The sequence below is a fragment of the Plecotus auritus genome (assembly GCF_963455305.1).
Source record: "Plecotus auritus genome assembly, chromosome: 7".
In the NCBI taxonomy this organism is placed as follows: domain Eukaryota; kingdom Metazoa; phylum Chordata; class Mammalia; order Chiroptera; family Vespertilionidae; genus Plecotus; species Plecotus auritus.
This window is the reverse complement of record NC_137774.1, coordinates 8,978,353-8,993,339: the sequence shown is the minus strand read 5'-3', so window position 1 is coordinate 8,993,339 and position 14,987 is coordinate 8,978,353. Positions and strand designations below refer to the sequence as shown.

The 14,987-nt window shown below is 38.6% G+C and overlaps 1 protein-coding gene across 1 annotated transcript in view; it reads right to left on the bottom strand.

Moving 5' to 3' along the window:
• Positions 1 to 852: 852 nt before the first annotated feature.
• TOP2A (DNA topoisomerase II alpha) overlaps positions 853 to 14,987 on the bottom strand; it is a 29,008-nt gene continuing 14,873 nt past the window's right edge. The window contains exons 21-34 of the mRNA XM_080679271.1: positions 13,410 to 13,641; positions 12,864 to 12,998; positions 12,519 to 12,719; positions 12,142 to 12,337; positions 9,123 to 9,214; positions 8,637 to 8,795; positions 8,427 to 8,510; positions 7,373 to 7,555; positions 6,117 to 6,207; positions 3,930 to 4,082; positions 3,570 to 3,693; positions 3,410 to 3,453; positions 2,475 to 2,674; positions 853 to 1,950 (exon numbers count right to left, since the gene is read on the bottom strand). Coding sequence (XP_080535397.1) covers positions 1,825 to 1,950; positions 2,475 to 2,674; positions 3,410 to 3,453; positions 3,570 to 3,693; positions 3,930 to 4,082; positions 6,117 to 6,207; positions 7,373 to 7,555; positions 8,427 to 8,510; positions 8,637 to 8,795; positions 9,123 to 9,214; positions 12,142 to 12,337; positions 12,519 to 12,719; positions 12,864 to 12,998; positions 13,410 to 13,641 — 2,020 coding nt within the window. The 3' untranslated portion in view covers positions 853 to 1,824. The remainder of the gene's footprint in view (positions 1,951 to 2,474; positions 2,675 to 3,409; positions 3,454 to 3,569; positions 3,694 to 3,929; positions 4,083 to 6,116; positions 6,208 to 7,372; positions 7,556 to 8,426; positions 8,511 to 8,636; positions 8,796 to 9,122; positions 9,215 to 12,141; positions 12,338 to 12,518; positions 12,720 to 12,863; positions 12,999 to 13,409; positions 13,642 to 14,987) is intronic.

Here is a 14,987-nt window from a genome sequence, read left to right as displayed (position 1 = left end):
ATGTTGGCTGGCCACAGGTTGGCTGTGGGAGCACACTGACCACCAGGGGGCAGCTCTTGCATTGGGCGTCTGCCCCCCTGGTGGTCAGTGTGCATCATAGCTACTGGCTGGTCGTCAAGTCACAAAGGTCGCTCAGGCTTTTATATACATATAGATTTTTACTGATTTCAGAGAGGAAGGGAGAGAGATAGAAACATCAAGGATGAGAATCACTGATTGGCTGCCTCCTGCACACTCCCTACTGGGGGATCAAGCCCACAGCCCGGGCATGTGCCCTTGACCAGAATCAAACAAGGGGCCCTTTAGTTGGCAGGCTGATGCTCTATCCACTGAACCAAACCAGCGAGGGCTACAAATAGTTTTATTTTTGACATTTAAATATTTAGTATATTTGAACTTAACTTTGGTGTAAGATGTGAGGAGGGGTTGGATTTATCTAATATTTGTTTTTTTCAATTAGCCAGTTGCCCCAATATAATTTACTGATATCAAGTAGTTGACTAGGTTTATTAAAATAGTTGACAAACGAACAAGAAAAAAAGTTGTTGAAGTAGTGAATTGTTTAAAAATATACACACATATTTAAAACTCTTTACTGATATAGGGCCAAGGCCTTTTGAGTGTGAAGAAAAACGCAGTACTCACGTATAAAATCCCTGGAGAAAAAACCCGATTGACCTCAATTAGGTCATGGTGCCTATCTCTTAGTAAGAGACTTAGACCCACCACTATGGCCAGGGGCAGTCAGGAACATTATAATATAATCAGAATAGTTCTCAAAAGGAAGTGAAGAAGGATTTTACCGTAAGAAAAAGGTATAACGCAGGGAGAAAAAAGGACAATCAATGAGTTGCAATGTTTAGAATGTTTTATTGTAGTACAAAACTGTTGGAATTAAGCTAAATAGAAATACATAGTAAATATTTACAAGAACATTGATAACACCACTGAAGTCACACACACGTAAAAGGTAGAAAGGTCTTAAAAAGTTTGCAAGTTGAAAATTATAGAGATTTCCTAAAATGGATATAACAACTCATTGCTCAGTATGGCATCAATAAAATATGTTAAGATCTTTGAGTAAATGTTGATCTCACTCTTCTGCAATCCAGCACTCTATAGAAATTTGTTTTGGGGAAATTCAGACTCAGAGGCATCAGGAGAAGAAAAGTCAAAAGTTGAGATAGTCACATAACTTATGGTATAATTTCCTTCATACTATTGTCTATATTGAGGTTAAACAGCCAGGGTGTTTTTCCTTTAGCTTCTGCTGATATTCTGAAGAATATGAAGCATTTAAACAACTTCTTATTACTTGAACAAAAATTCAAATAAGGCTTAGTGGGGAGTACATTTTTTACTAGAACTACAAAATTCTATCTGATGGAAAATTACCTATACAATGAAGAGAAAACAGAGAATTAATCATGCTTTATCTCATATTTATGAAAGTAGGAAAGGAGGTAGACAGACACTTTTATATCAAAGTGCTCCAATTCTAGCTCAGTGTATGGACAATAAACTACATTATGCTGAAGTGACTACTACATAACTATCTCTAGAGTCCAGAAGTAAAATCAGATTTTAAAGACAAAGAAAACAGACTAAAAACATAGACAAAGCAGAGAAGAAAACAATGCCCATGAGATGGATCACCCTTTAGATGGTGTTATAAAGAGATAAGGGACATTGCGGACTACACACTTCACTTTGATGATTCCAGATTAAAACTAGCTTCCCCAAACTAAATCCACAGGGGAGGAAACAAACAAACAGAAGATTGAGGTAACTTTAAATCATTACTTAAAATAGTCACCTCACATTTTAAAACAGATCTTCATCTGATTCTTCGAGGTACTTAATAGGTTTCTTTGTCCGTCCAGATTTTACCCGAGGAGCCACAGCTGAGTCCAAGTCCAGATGGAAGTCCTCACTCTCCCCCTTGGATTTCTAAGAGAAAAGCCAAAGTAATTTGCACATGTTAACCTGACAGCAGAATTTCAATGTAAAAAATATGTAATCTAAGTCTGAGACAACTCTCATGGACTAAGAGGTATGTATCTTTATTACTAAAGTAAATACAATAAAAGATAATGAATTGGGATTTAAATTTTCTTACAAACGTGCTAAATTACTACGAGCAAAGCTTGGTTATGTTTTAAAATACCTACAGCAGCCCTAACCAGTTTAGCTCAGTGGATAGAGTGTGGCCCAAAGGGTCCCGGGTTTGATTCCGGTCAAGGGCACGTACCTCGGTTGCAGGTTCCTCCTCAGCCCGGGCCCTGGTCAGGGCTCGTGCAGGAGGCAACCAATTGATATGTTTCTCTCACATCGATATTTCTCTCTGTCTTTCCCCTTCTCTTCCACTCTCTCTAAAAACCCATGGAAAAATGTCCTTGGGTGAGGATTAACACCCCCCCCCCAAAAAAAAACCCAAAATCCACCTACAGCAAAGAATTAGGATAAGCACCTACCTTGCTTGTGACTGCTTTAGAAATCATTTTCTCAAAATTAGAGTCGGATTCATCAGAAGTGGACGGCTTCCTTTTGCGGCGAATCTTGGTTTTGGGGGGATCAAGCTTTTGAGGGACATCAGAAGTCAAGCTTGGATCCTTTTTGGTTCCTTTTGGTGCAGCCCTTTTTTTGGCACCTGTAGTGGAGGTGGAAGACTGACCTGCAAGTCAACACAAGCATTCATCATGGCCACGCTCAGATGAATTGTTCTCACTGTGAACTTTCTTTAGCAACCTGTTGACCGCTTATATTTAACACAGGAAAAAGACAGTCTAATAGAGCTGAAAATACATTAGAGAATCAGTGTTCTTAAGCATCCATTTAAAAAATAAGTATATGTTTTATCTTAAACATTTGCAAACTGTGTATAAATCCTGTCCCGGTCATAGCAATGAGCTAGATAATGTCTGGCATTTTGAGAAACATGCTAATCTTAAACCTTTTGACCACCATTTGTTATTATAAATATCTAAAGATTAGATTTGCTTTCATTTGGAATTTAATTTCAATATCAATAGTAAATTTTGGGAATAAAAAAATTAAGATTGACTTGTGGCAACTAATATTAGTTAATCCCAATATTATTAACACATCTCTAAGACTTAGGCTTACTTTTTGCCGCTGTCTTCTTTACTGTCACATGACCTCATGGTTCATAGGTCGACTTTCAACCACTGAGGCATGCCGGCCAGGCAGCACATTATACTTTTAGCACATTAGTGTAGAACCTCTTTATTTGCAAAATTAAACCTAATGAACAACATCAATGTAATGCTAACGAGAACCCACTTTTATTTTCAGAGGCAGGACGTAGCTAATGTAGTCTGCATTAGAGCCCAGGTGGATCCGAGCACCCAGGAAAGCAGACGGCTCACTCTTTTTACTTAATACACACCTGATGTGGCGCTCTTCTCTGGCTTCAGTTCTTTGTTCGTATGTCTAGAAGAAAAAAGTTACATCCTGAGAACCAATTCTACATGTGTCAAACAACAAAGAATACATCATCAGCTATTAAAAATAATCATGATAAAACCCATATTAGAAAAGATACTTACTTTGGGGAAGTTTTGATCTTAACTGGACTAGCATCTGATGGGACAAAATCTTCATCTTCACTTTTTTTATCAATATCTGAGAAATCTTCATCTGAATCCAAATCCACTGTGAATTTGGCTTTTGCTATTAAAAACATACATATACAAAGAATCAAAGAGGGTAACAGACTGATCCACAGATTGATATAACATTTTATGAAGATTTAAGCTTCAGTTTAATTTCCTAAAAGATGCTTTAGTTTAAAAAATATTAATATAATTACTGCTCTAAGATAGAACAATTTCTAGGATTAAGTGCCCTGAAATATATTGGCCATTAAAATCTCTTAGTGTATCTACATATTCATCAGTTTTTCTTACTTGCTGCTCTTCGTGGCTCTATTTCTCGTGGCGGGACATCAAAATCACTTTCATTACCGCTCATATCCGATTCTGAATCAGACCAGGGGTGTCTCTTCTTTCCTTTTTGGATTGGTTTAAATGGCAATGTAGTTTGTTTCTTTGCCTTGTTACCTAGAAGGGAGATTAACCAACTTTACATATTCTTAAACCCACTTTTCTCTATCATCCATCCTTCAAATATTTCTTGAGCTCTGTGCTAGTATTGGAATACAATGGTGAACAGAAACAGAAGTTTCTTCTCATGGAGCATACAGCTTGGTCAATGAACCCCATAATACGTGTTGTAGAAAACAGATAGTGGCGTAGGTAAATCGCCTGTACTTGCAGCCTCCCACAGCACATCAGAATTACTAAAATACAGAACTATCATTCAGAACTGCCTAAAAGGGGGCTGAATGGAAGTCCTACAACTAGAGAAGTAAGGAAGAAAGCACACTGACACTGGTAGGAGGGGCAGAGGCGCTGAACGGGCTGGACTGCCACCCACATGTGCTGCTTTTTTAATAGGGAGGGAGACGGTCTCTGTGGTGGCTGCCTGTGAGGAGCAAGGGGTCCCAGCCCCATACCAGGCGGCCCCCCCTCCCCCAGCCCAGGCTCCCAGAGCTGGGAAAAGAAGTCTGCATAGCTACAGGTTGTAAAACCCAGCAGGGATTGGGGCTCAGTGACATGGAGACTGCTGGAGACTCAGGTGTTCCTTTTAAAGGGTTGGTGCGGGAACTGAACTGAATGTCCTGCTTACTCTGAGCTCCAGCGTCAGGGTGAGGCTCAGGGTGAGGCTCTGGGGGACCCAGGCACATAAGGGGAGGAACTGGATTGTCTGGCATCGGGGCAGGAACTTGGGGGCAGTGTTCTCCCAGACCTGGGACCTCCCCAGTTGCAGGGCTGACTCTAGTCTTATCTGTTTGCTCCACCCACGTTATTCCCTGAGACCCCACCCCATCTATTTTGCACCCCCACCCAATCTCTTTGCAGCGGCTTGTCCTTGCTCAGGCTTCAGACTTTGCTAAAACATTATCAAACAAGCTGCGGCTGGGCTTAGCAAGAAAAGACGCAAAACCCTGCTGGAGCACGAGCCCAACTTGCTTCATCGCTACACCTTGTGGGGGCACCTCCAAACCCAACACAAAGAGCTCCTGCAGGGTGGCCCTGGGCCGTGGATGATTTTGCACCTCCCTGGAGGCCCCAGAGCCAATGCTCCCAGTGGACATCTTCAGACCACAGCAGATCTTATCTGTACACATACATTAGCAACACACTCATGGGGCCGGCTCAGTGAGCACCAAAGTCCCATTGAAGCAAGTCCTGCTCCATTGGGGTGTTTCTGCACAGCAGCTCTCCCACTGCAGCCGTAGCTGGTCCTCATAGCCAGTTTGGCCTGGAGGTCAATTCCTCCCAATGAAACAATCCAAATACCTACCAACTGATGAACAAAACAAAATATAGTGTCTCTACAATGAAATATTACTTGGCAATAAAAATGAAGTATTGATACATGTTTACTACATGGATGACCCTGGAAAACACTATGCTAAGTGAAAGAAGCCAGACACAAAAGACCACATATTATATGATTTCTATTTATATGAAACGTCTGGAATAGGTAAATCTAGAGACAGAATTAGATTAGTGGTTGCCTAGGGGGAGGAGTTGGGAGTAAATAGGGAGTGACCTTCAATGGGTACAGTGTTTCTTTTGGGGGGCAAGAAATTGTTCTAAAACTTTGGAGAATACCAGAACCATTAATTGGTCCACTTTAAAGTGTGAATTTGGTATGTCAATATCTCAATGAGGAAGTTAAAGTAGATAGTCAATAAAGGCATTAATCTTAAACTCTAGGGATAATACAAATATGACTAAGATGTGGTCACTGTACTCAAGCTTTTAACTGGCTAGAAGGAGTTTGTTTTCTTTGGATCCCAACTGAGGAATCCAAGTTGCCAAATTAACAAATATTTCATTACAAAATGACCTCTACTCAAATCAAATCCCAAAGACAATGTTAGTGAGGTTCAAACTACTTCAGATATAGCTCTCCTTCATGTTACGCACTAAGAATGTATTGAATATCTATGTGGAATGTGCTGGGACCTAGGTAACAAACACAATTTTATCCCAACTCGACCATTTCCTTAAAATGTTTAATACCTGGTTCTCTTTTCTGTTTCTTCTCTAATCTTTGTTTTAGGCTTCCTGGTTCTACACTGTCCTCTTGAGGGCTTCCTTCAGTATTTTCATTCTAAAAGACAGCAAGATGAGAATGGTCAAGCTCCGCCAAATTTTATTACAGTAAAACCTCGATATAACAGATTAATTCGGGAGAAGGGGGTGCCCATTCCATTATATAACAAAGTAGGTTTTCTGAATGTGCATATTTAAAATTTGACAAATTAGTGAGTTTACCCGTTTTCACTTATGTAGACACGTTTGTGTAGTTAGAAGTTTAAATTCACAGAAAAATTTATATATTGAATAGATCTAATAAATGCATGCATTCACCAGTCACTTTGAGTAAACAAGTGCACACTGCTGGGGCATGCCTTAGCACATGTCAGAACATTGACTTAGCATGTATTAAAACTACTGCAGAAAGTCACGCCACTGACAAGAGAACCAATTACCTTGTACAAATGCAGTGTGAACACGTGCTAATCATTCATTGGATATTGTTTGTGAGCAGTGACACTTTGATTTAAATATGTATAGTTATGGATATGTAATCTTTATTTATGTCGGCAAAATCACTAGTGTTTTTTCCAACATATAGCCTATTCCCTAAAATTTGTTAAAAATAAAAATGAATAACAAAAAATATAACCTGTTAATTATAAGTAAATCTTGGTTAAAAGCATTTGAAAGTTAACAAGATGTTAATTTTCACATGTGACATACAGACTAGAAATTTTGTCCATTTTGACGTCTGCAAAAATCAAGGGTTTACTGTACTTGGAATAATATAAGGTCAAGTATACAAATCTATATCAGGTCAAAGAGTGATTTTCTTTGGGTTTGGTTAAGAACTCTGAATAAAGGTACAAGTATGACTTTTTCAAGATATTTAAACATTAAAAAAATCAGGCTCATAAGAAAGGAATGTTATACCCTGGCCGGGCAGCTCAGTTGCTAAAGAGTGTCATCCTGATATGCCAAGGTTGTGGGTTCAATCCTTGGTCAGGGTACATGAAAGAATCAATCAATGAATGCATAAATAAGTGGAACAAATCAATGTTTCTCTCATTCTCTCTCTCTAAAATCAACCAATAATTTCTTTTTTTAAAAAAGGAATGTTATGACTAGATATAGGGTTAATTCCAAACTATGGGAGTAGAAAACTTATAATTTGTTCCATTTTATGTGAAAATAAGCTTAAAGTATCTTATGTATAATGTTTTCAAGAGTATTACCTTAATTTTCCTTTTAATTTTCTTTTCTGCCTCTGCTTTCATCTCTGTGGTCACCCGGGGGACGACTCTTTTTCCACTTGGGGAAGGCAAAACTTCAGCCATTTGTGTTTTTTTCCCTTTTCCTTTCCCCCCTTTCCCAGGAAGTCCTACTTGTTCATCTTGTTTTTCCTTGGCTTCAACAGCCTAAAAAAGGGATAGAAGAAAGCAAGTTTATAAGCTAAAAAAGGCATTATAACATCTTTATTACTTTATAGGGATAGCATAAAAGGCAACAATTAAACGGGTTTCAACTAGTTATATCTTAAAATAAATTTGTGACAACCTGTTCCATAGCTAAGGATACCACTATAACAGTGAAAATATAATTAAGACACACTTTGAACAGTGTGGGGATAGAAGACTGGGTTCAACTCTTGATTTTACCACTGAATTTTTCTGAGGATAAAAAGAGCAAAGTACGTTAGGGATAAAATACATATATACATACTTGTAAACTCAAATAAAAAATAAGGATGTAATTCTAGTAATGTATACTTATCCAATCAACTGATTATAAGCTGCACATCATACTGAATGCAATAATATAAATTTGCATGGTAATCCTTTTAGCTTCATTTGTGAAATGCTTTTTCTTATGTCAAAATGTAGGAAAACCGAATAGTGAAATTAACAGGATCTTCGAAACTACTAATTAGCTAGCCCTGAAGATACACTGTTTCTGTCCTTTTAGGTTGATTTGGAGGACTGGGTTGGGTTGGTCTTTCACATTTAAATTGTTATCTTCTTAGTCCCATTAGGTCAAAAATCAACTCCTGCCCTCCTTTCCTTTTCCTCTTTGTCCAGAAACTTCCAGGTTAGTATGTTCCCTGCATCATTTACTTTATTCTAACTAGTTTAAAACAGTTTGTTCTTTTATGTGTTATCTTGGAATGTTTCCTTTTACCTCCATATTCTTTCTACTGCCAATTGTGAACTTTTTTGATAAAGAGGTATATTGACAGAACCTATTATTTCATTAGTAAAAATTCTAAAATGGACATTATAAGTTACACACCTCCAGCTCTTCAATAAAAGCAGCCAAGTCTTCTTTCCACAAATCTGATGGACTCTTTCTCTTTAATGTTTCCAGCTCTTGTTCCTTCATAAGATAGTCAGCAAATTAAGAGTTAATTTATATGCATAAACGGCATTTTCATGAAGCACACAAGTTTTTACTTTCACGGTTAGAACATAACTAAGCAAAATGTACCATCCATCAACTCACTTTTTCATTTCTTTGTTTACACAGTTCATCTTTCTTTTCTTTTGTTAGGTACCACAGAGGCATATCAAGAAGGTAGTTGAAAGTTGGTCCAGTTGCAGAGTCACTTTTCTCAGTTTCCTTTTCATTGTCACTCTCTTCATTTTCTTCTTCTTCTGTAACCTATGGGAAGAATTAAAATGTAGTTTTAATAGGAAATGTGAAACATAGACACTCGGCTGTGGGCAAACTACGGCCCGCGGGCCGGATCCGGCCCATTCAGCTGTTCTATCCGGCCCACGGAGCCAAAAGAGTGGAGGGTTCTCTTGCTCTCCCCTCTGCTCCTTTACTTTGAATTTATATTAGTTCACACAAACACTCCATCCATGCTTTTGTTCCGGCCCTCCGGTCCAGTTTAAGAACCCATTGTGGCCCTCGAGTCAAAAAGTTTGCCCACCCCTGCGATTATACAGTCTTAATAATATAGGAAAATGTTAACCAAGAAATTACCTTTTGCTGGGCTTCTTTCCAAGCCTTCACAGGATCCGAATCATATCCTCTCTGAATCAAAACTTTAATTAATTCTTTTTTGGGCTTATTTTCTATTTACAAAAATATAAACAGAGGTAATAGTTGGTTTTGAGTAATATTTTAGGAAAGTAATAAGATTTTACCATAGTAATTCAAAAGATTAGAACTGGAAACTAGTAAACTGTTTTTACCTTGCATAAATTTGTACATTCTGATATATACAGCTGACCCTTGAACAATGTGGGGGTTAGGGGCACCAACCTCCTGAATAGTTGAAAATCTCTATGTAATTTGGTTCCCCTACTACTTAATTACTAATAGTCTACTGTTGACTGGAAGCCTGACCAATAACATCAACAGTCGGTTAACACATATTTTCTGTGTTATATGTATTATATACTGTATTCTTACAATAAAGCTAGAGAAAGGAAAATATTAAGAAAATCACAAGGTTCATCTGTTTTTTTCAAATTGTCACAAACCTTCCAGAATTTTCCAAAATATTTAAAAAATTAGTGTACCCACACAGTTCAAATTTGTGTGGGTCACCCTGGCCAGGTGGCTCAGTTGGTTGGAGCATCATCCTGTACACCAAAAAGGTTGTGGGTTTGATTCCCAGTCAGGCATGTACGGAAGGCAACCTATGGATAATGTTTCCCTCTCAAATTAATGTTTCTCTCTCTCTCCACCTCTCGCTCTAAAAAAAATATCAATAAAAATGTATCCTTGGGTGAGGATTAAAAAAGAAAAAGGACACCAAAAAAATCCCATGTTGTTCAAGGGTCAGCTAAAGTTAAGTATTCTCCTTAAAACCAGTGATTTTAAACCTTTTTCATTCCATGGCACACATAAACTAATTACTAAAATTCTACTGCACATCAAAAAAAATTTTGCTGACTTAACAAAAAAATAGGTGTAATGTTAATTCATTTATTCTGGACAGCTTTTGTTGTGTTGGCTGCTGTCATTTTTTAATTTGACAATCTAAGGGTAAGAGGTCAGTGCCCCTGACTAAATAGTCAGGTATTGATCATTTTTAAAAATTCTTGCAGCACACCAGTAGAAAATCGCTGCCCTAAAATACTGACAAATGTAAATTACCACAAGAGGGCAGTCAAATCATATGAGGTTAACAAAAGATAATCCAAATATTTATTTTTGATCTCTACCTCAATTATGGACCCTGGTTTTAAAAAATTTCAATATTTATTCAGGCAAGTTTTTAATGCCACCACCTAAATATTGATTTTTCCATGTTGCATTTGTTCCCCTTTTCTTAAAAAAAAAATTTTTTTTTTTTAGTTTACTGATTTGAGAGAGAAACATTGATCTGTGCTCCACCTATCCATGCATTCATTGGTTGATTCTTGTATGTGCCTTGACTGGAGCTCAAACCTGCCACCTTGGCATATCAGGATGACACTCTAACCACCTGAGCTACCTAGCCAGGGCTCATTCCCCTTTCCTATAGAACCTCTCTTCCAATGTTTACATAGTCAATATAACCTTTACTTTTTGTTTTTCTTTGAGTCATGTCTAATATTACTTATTTTAGCCTTGTTTTAAGCAATAATAGCTGTGAAATTAAGGGGCTGATATACTAGTGTTATTTTTTAAAATATTCATGAAATTGAAGATGTAACAAATTAAACATTTTTGTGTACCACCAGAAAAATTTCCTGTAATCACTAGGAACTCGTGTTGTCATGTTTTGGGGATTTGCTACTATAACTAGTAGCATGAGTTAGTTGCCCAGCTTTCCTAGTTAGCCTTGGTCAGAACAAAGCTATCTCTTTTCACCTCCCCACCCCCCTTTTTTTTGGTGAGGTATTACAAATTTAGTTGATCATCCGCACACCAGGTGGCTGAGCCTGGATGGCTCCAGCCCACCTTCCTTTTATTTCAAGCTTCTTGGTCAATGAAACCCCCCAACCCCGCCTCAATTTTTTTTTTTTATTCAGAGAAGAATGGAGAGAACTGATCCATTGCCTCCTGCAGGTGCCCCGACCAGGGGTGGACCCTGCAGCCTGGGTATGTGCCCCAAATCTGCCGCCTTTTGGTGTAGGGGCCGATGCTCCAACTGAGTCACACCAGCCAGAGCTAGAATGTCTTTAAAAAATCCCTAAGACATGACCTTTTAGGCTTAAGTACACAATTTACTTTAATAGAAGCCATTTATAATCTTACTTCAAAAGCCCTTTATCCTATACTAGAGGCCCGATGCACGAAATACATGCAAGAGTAGGACTTCCTTCCCCCGGCTGCTGGCACCAGCTTCCCTCACAGCCCTGGCTTCGTCCAGAAGATCATTTGGAAAGACGTCCAGTCGAATTAGCATATCACTCTTTTATTATTATAGATAATAAAAGCCTAATATGCAAATCAACCAAACAGCAGAACAAATGGTTGCTAAGATGTGCACTGACCACCAGGGGGCAAATGCTCAACACAGGAGCTGCCCCCTGGTGGTCAGTGCACTCCCACAGGGGGGGCGCTGCTCAGCCAGAAGCTGAGCTCACAGCTGGCGAGCGCAGTGGCGGTGGCGGGAGTCTCTCCCACCTCCACGGCAGTGCTAAGGAGCACCGAGCAGGCAGGCAGTAAGAAGCGAGGGGTCCCGGACTGCAAGAGGGATGTCTGACTGCTGGGCTAAGGAACCCTCCCCTGCCCGCAAGTGCACGAATTTCGTGCACCGGGCCTCTAGTTTCCTATAAGACTTCTCTCTTGATCAATTAGTTTACATAGGAACCTCTCTCTTCTAGCTCTTTTCTGTCTAAATGTCAACTAAATCTTGATTTCTCAAGATGTTCAATCTAGTAAAAACTATGTCTTTCAAACTATAAGACATCTAATAAGTATTTCAAAGAAATGCTCATTTAAGTAGCCAGCCAACTTAATGGATTTTGCCCTCCAAACCCACCATTACTCTCTCCAAAAATGTTTAAAGGAAGTTTGGCACAATTGTAGTTTAGTACAGACAGTTATTATCCCAAAAACATACCAATGATTATTTTGCCATCTATTTTCTCTAAGATAAAGCGGGCCTGATTGTTCAGTTTAGCAGATTCAGCGCCAAGCATTCCTAGAAGCCATTCTTTTCTTAATCCATAATATTTCAGCCTGAGTTCATAGAAGTCTCTTAGAATATCAAGCACTGTGTCATATTTCTTTAAACAGCCTACGTGGTCAAAAAGCACCTGGAAAAAAAACACAAGAGTAGAGTCAAGAATAGCTAAATTGCCAAACTTTAATGGTTTTAGAGAAATGACTTTATTCTTTCAAAATATAAAAGTAGCCTATGATGTCCTTTTAAAATTGATATTATCTTCTTAGTATAAATTATAAACATATGGATCTATCTCATAAGATAAGACATACCATAGAGTTGCATGTGAGACTAGTTTGGAGTTTGAAGATTTTGTGTAGTCCAACTCTCTCAGCCTCAGCCAGTTTTTCTTCAGTCATCTTCACAACAAACTTCACAGTGGTATCTGTATGGTATTCCCTATAATCAGTTATGAGAGGCGGCGTCTTCTCAGTGCCATTCAGCATGGGTTCTAGCACCTGTTCTTTGTATGTCTAAAGAAATAATCCTTTTGTAAGTATCTGAAACACCGGCTCCTGAATAGTTAACAAGCATTACAAAAAGTGTTTTGGCTGATCACACACACACACACACACACACACACACACACACACACACACACCTCTCCCATTACTTACCTGGGTCCATGTTCTGATGGGAAGCTCTGAGATTTCAATGGTTGTGGAATTAAGAATAGCCACTTCACCACTAATCACATATTGATTTGGAGCCAGCTCTTCAATAGTACCCTTGAAGTTCTTATAACTTGGAAGCTAAATTGGTATTTAAAAAAAGAATGTTTTCTAAATGTGACACTAAAAACAGAAATCACAATAGCATAAAACAATAAATCTAACATTTCAGTGTGAAATAAATTGTATACTTATAGCCTTTTTAATCATATAGTCTACTGCAGTGGTCGGCAAACTCATTAGTCAACAGAGCCAAATATCAACAGTACAACGATTGAAATTTCTTTTGAGAGCCAAATTTTTTAAACTTAAACTTCTTCTAACACCACTTCTTCAAAACAGACTCGCCCAGGCCATGGTATTTTGTGGAAGAGCCACACTCAAGAGGCCAAAGAGCCGCATGTGGCTCGCGAGCCGCAGTTTGCCGACCACTGGTCTACTGAATTGAAACCAGAGGAAAATGAACATTCCTAATAAACACAAAATAGTTACCATTGGTAAAGGTTCTTCTCCATCCATCAAACGCCTGATGTTATTCACAACTTCACGAATATCAAAGTTGGGGATTTTGCAGGACCACCCAGTACCAATTCCTTCAGCACCATTTATCAGCACCATGGGTATAATAGGAATATACCATTCAGGCTCCACACGTTGGTTGTCATCATATAAGAACTTTAATGTGTGATCATCTTTTGGTGGAAATAACAACCGAGCCAAAGGACTAAAGGAAACAATCAAAGAATGTTATTTTACAAAAATACTGGCTTTGATATTTAACTTTAATGAAAAGGACATATGTTATCTCATATCAATACATGGATTTACCTCAGCTTTACTTGCTAATGTTCGCTTAACAATATTTATTGAGCACTTTCATTGTGCCAGGCACTACAGACTTAAGTCTCAGCTTCCAAGGAGCTTACATCCTAATATAGGAGCTAGACAATGAACTTAGATTTTGTCAGGGGGTGTAATAGATGCTAAGAAGAAAAATAAAGTAGGTAAGAGTGATTGAAGGGGTGCTAAGAAATGGTAGGTACTTTCTGATAGGATAATATTTGAGAAGAAAAGAAATCGAGAGAATCAGCCCAGAGGTTATCTGCAGAAAGAGTATTGCCAGCAAGATAGACCAGTAAAGTAAAAGGCCCTGAAGAGGGAGTATGCCTGGCATGTATAGACCAAGAGGCCAGGTGTGTTCTAAGCAGAGATAATATGAAATGGAATGAAAAGATATGGGGAGTGGGTGCATAGATCATGTGAGGACTGGTTAGTTAACCTAGGGCTTTGGATTTTACTCTAAATGATATGGGGAGTGGGTGCATAGATCATGTGAGGACTGGTTAGTTAACCTAGGGCTTTGGATTTTACTCTAAAGGAAGCAGTTAGAAGGTTCTGCACCAGTGACCTATTTTTAAAAAATTGGCCCCCCTAAGTAACTTTAAGGTTTTTAGCCTGAAAATTAGAAGGATGGCATTCTATTTATTGAGACAGAATTTTGTTTTGAACTTGTGTTTGAGATACTTGCTAGATATCCAAGTGCTAAATGATAAGTGGATAATTGGACATATAAAAGTTTAGATTCGGGACTGGAGTTATGAGACTGTATGGATGAGGTATCATTATGGATGGGAACTGAGAATAGCTAGTGGAAAAAGATCTGATGGAGCTTTGAGGCAGACCAGCATTTAGAGGTTGGGAAGATGAGTAGAACACCCAGCAACAAAAAGACTAATAAGGAGGAGAACCAAGTCTGGTGTTTTGGAGGTCAAAATAAAGCGTTTTAAGGAGGATGGAGTGATTAACTCTATTCAGTGCTGCTGAAAGGTTAAATATGATGATAGCTGAAAACGGACCATTCATAGTGTACTTTCCATGGAATTGTAAAGGAAGTACGATTTCAACTGTGGTATTTAGGAAGAATCAAGCCCTTTACTCTGATGCAAATTCTGCAGCAGGGTCTCTCAAACTTGGCACTACTGACATTTGAGTCAGATAGTTTTGTTGTGGGGGCTGTCCTGTGCATTGGAGGGTATTTGGTAGTATTCCTAACCACTGCCCACTAGATGC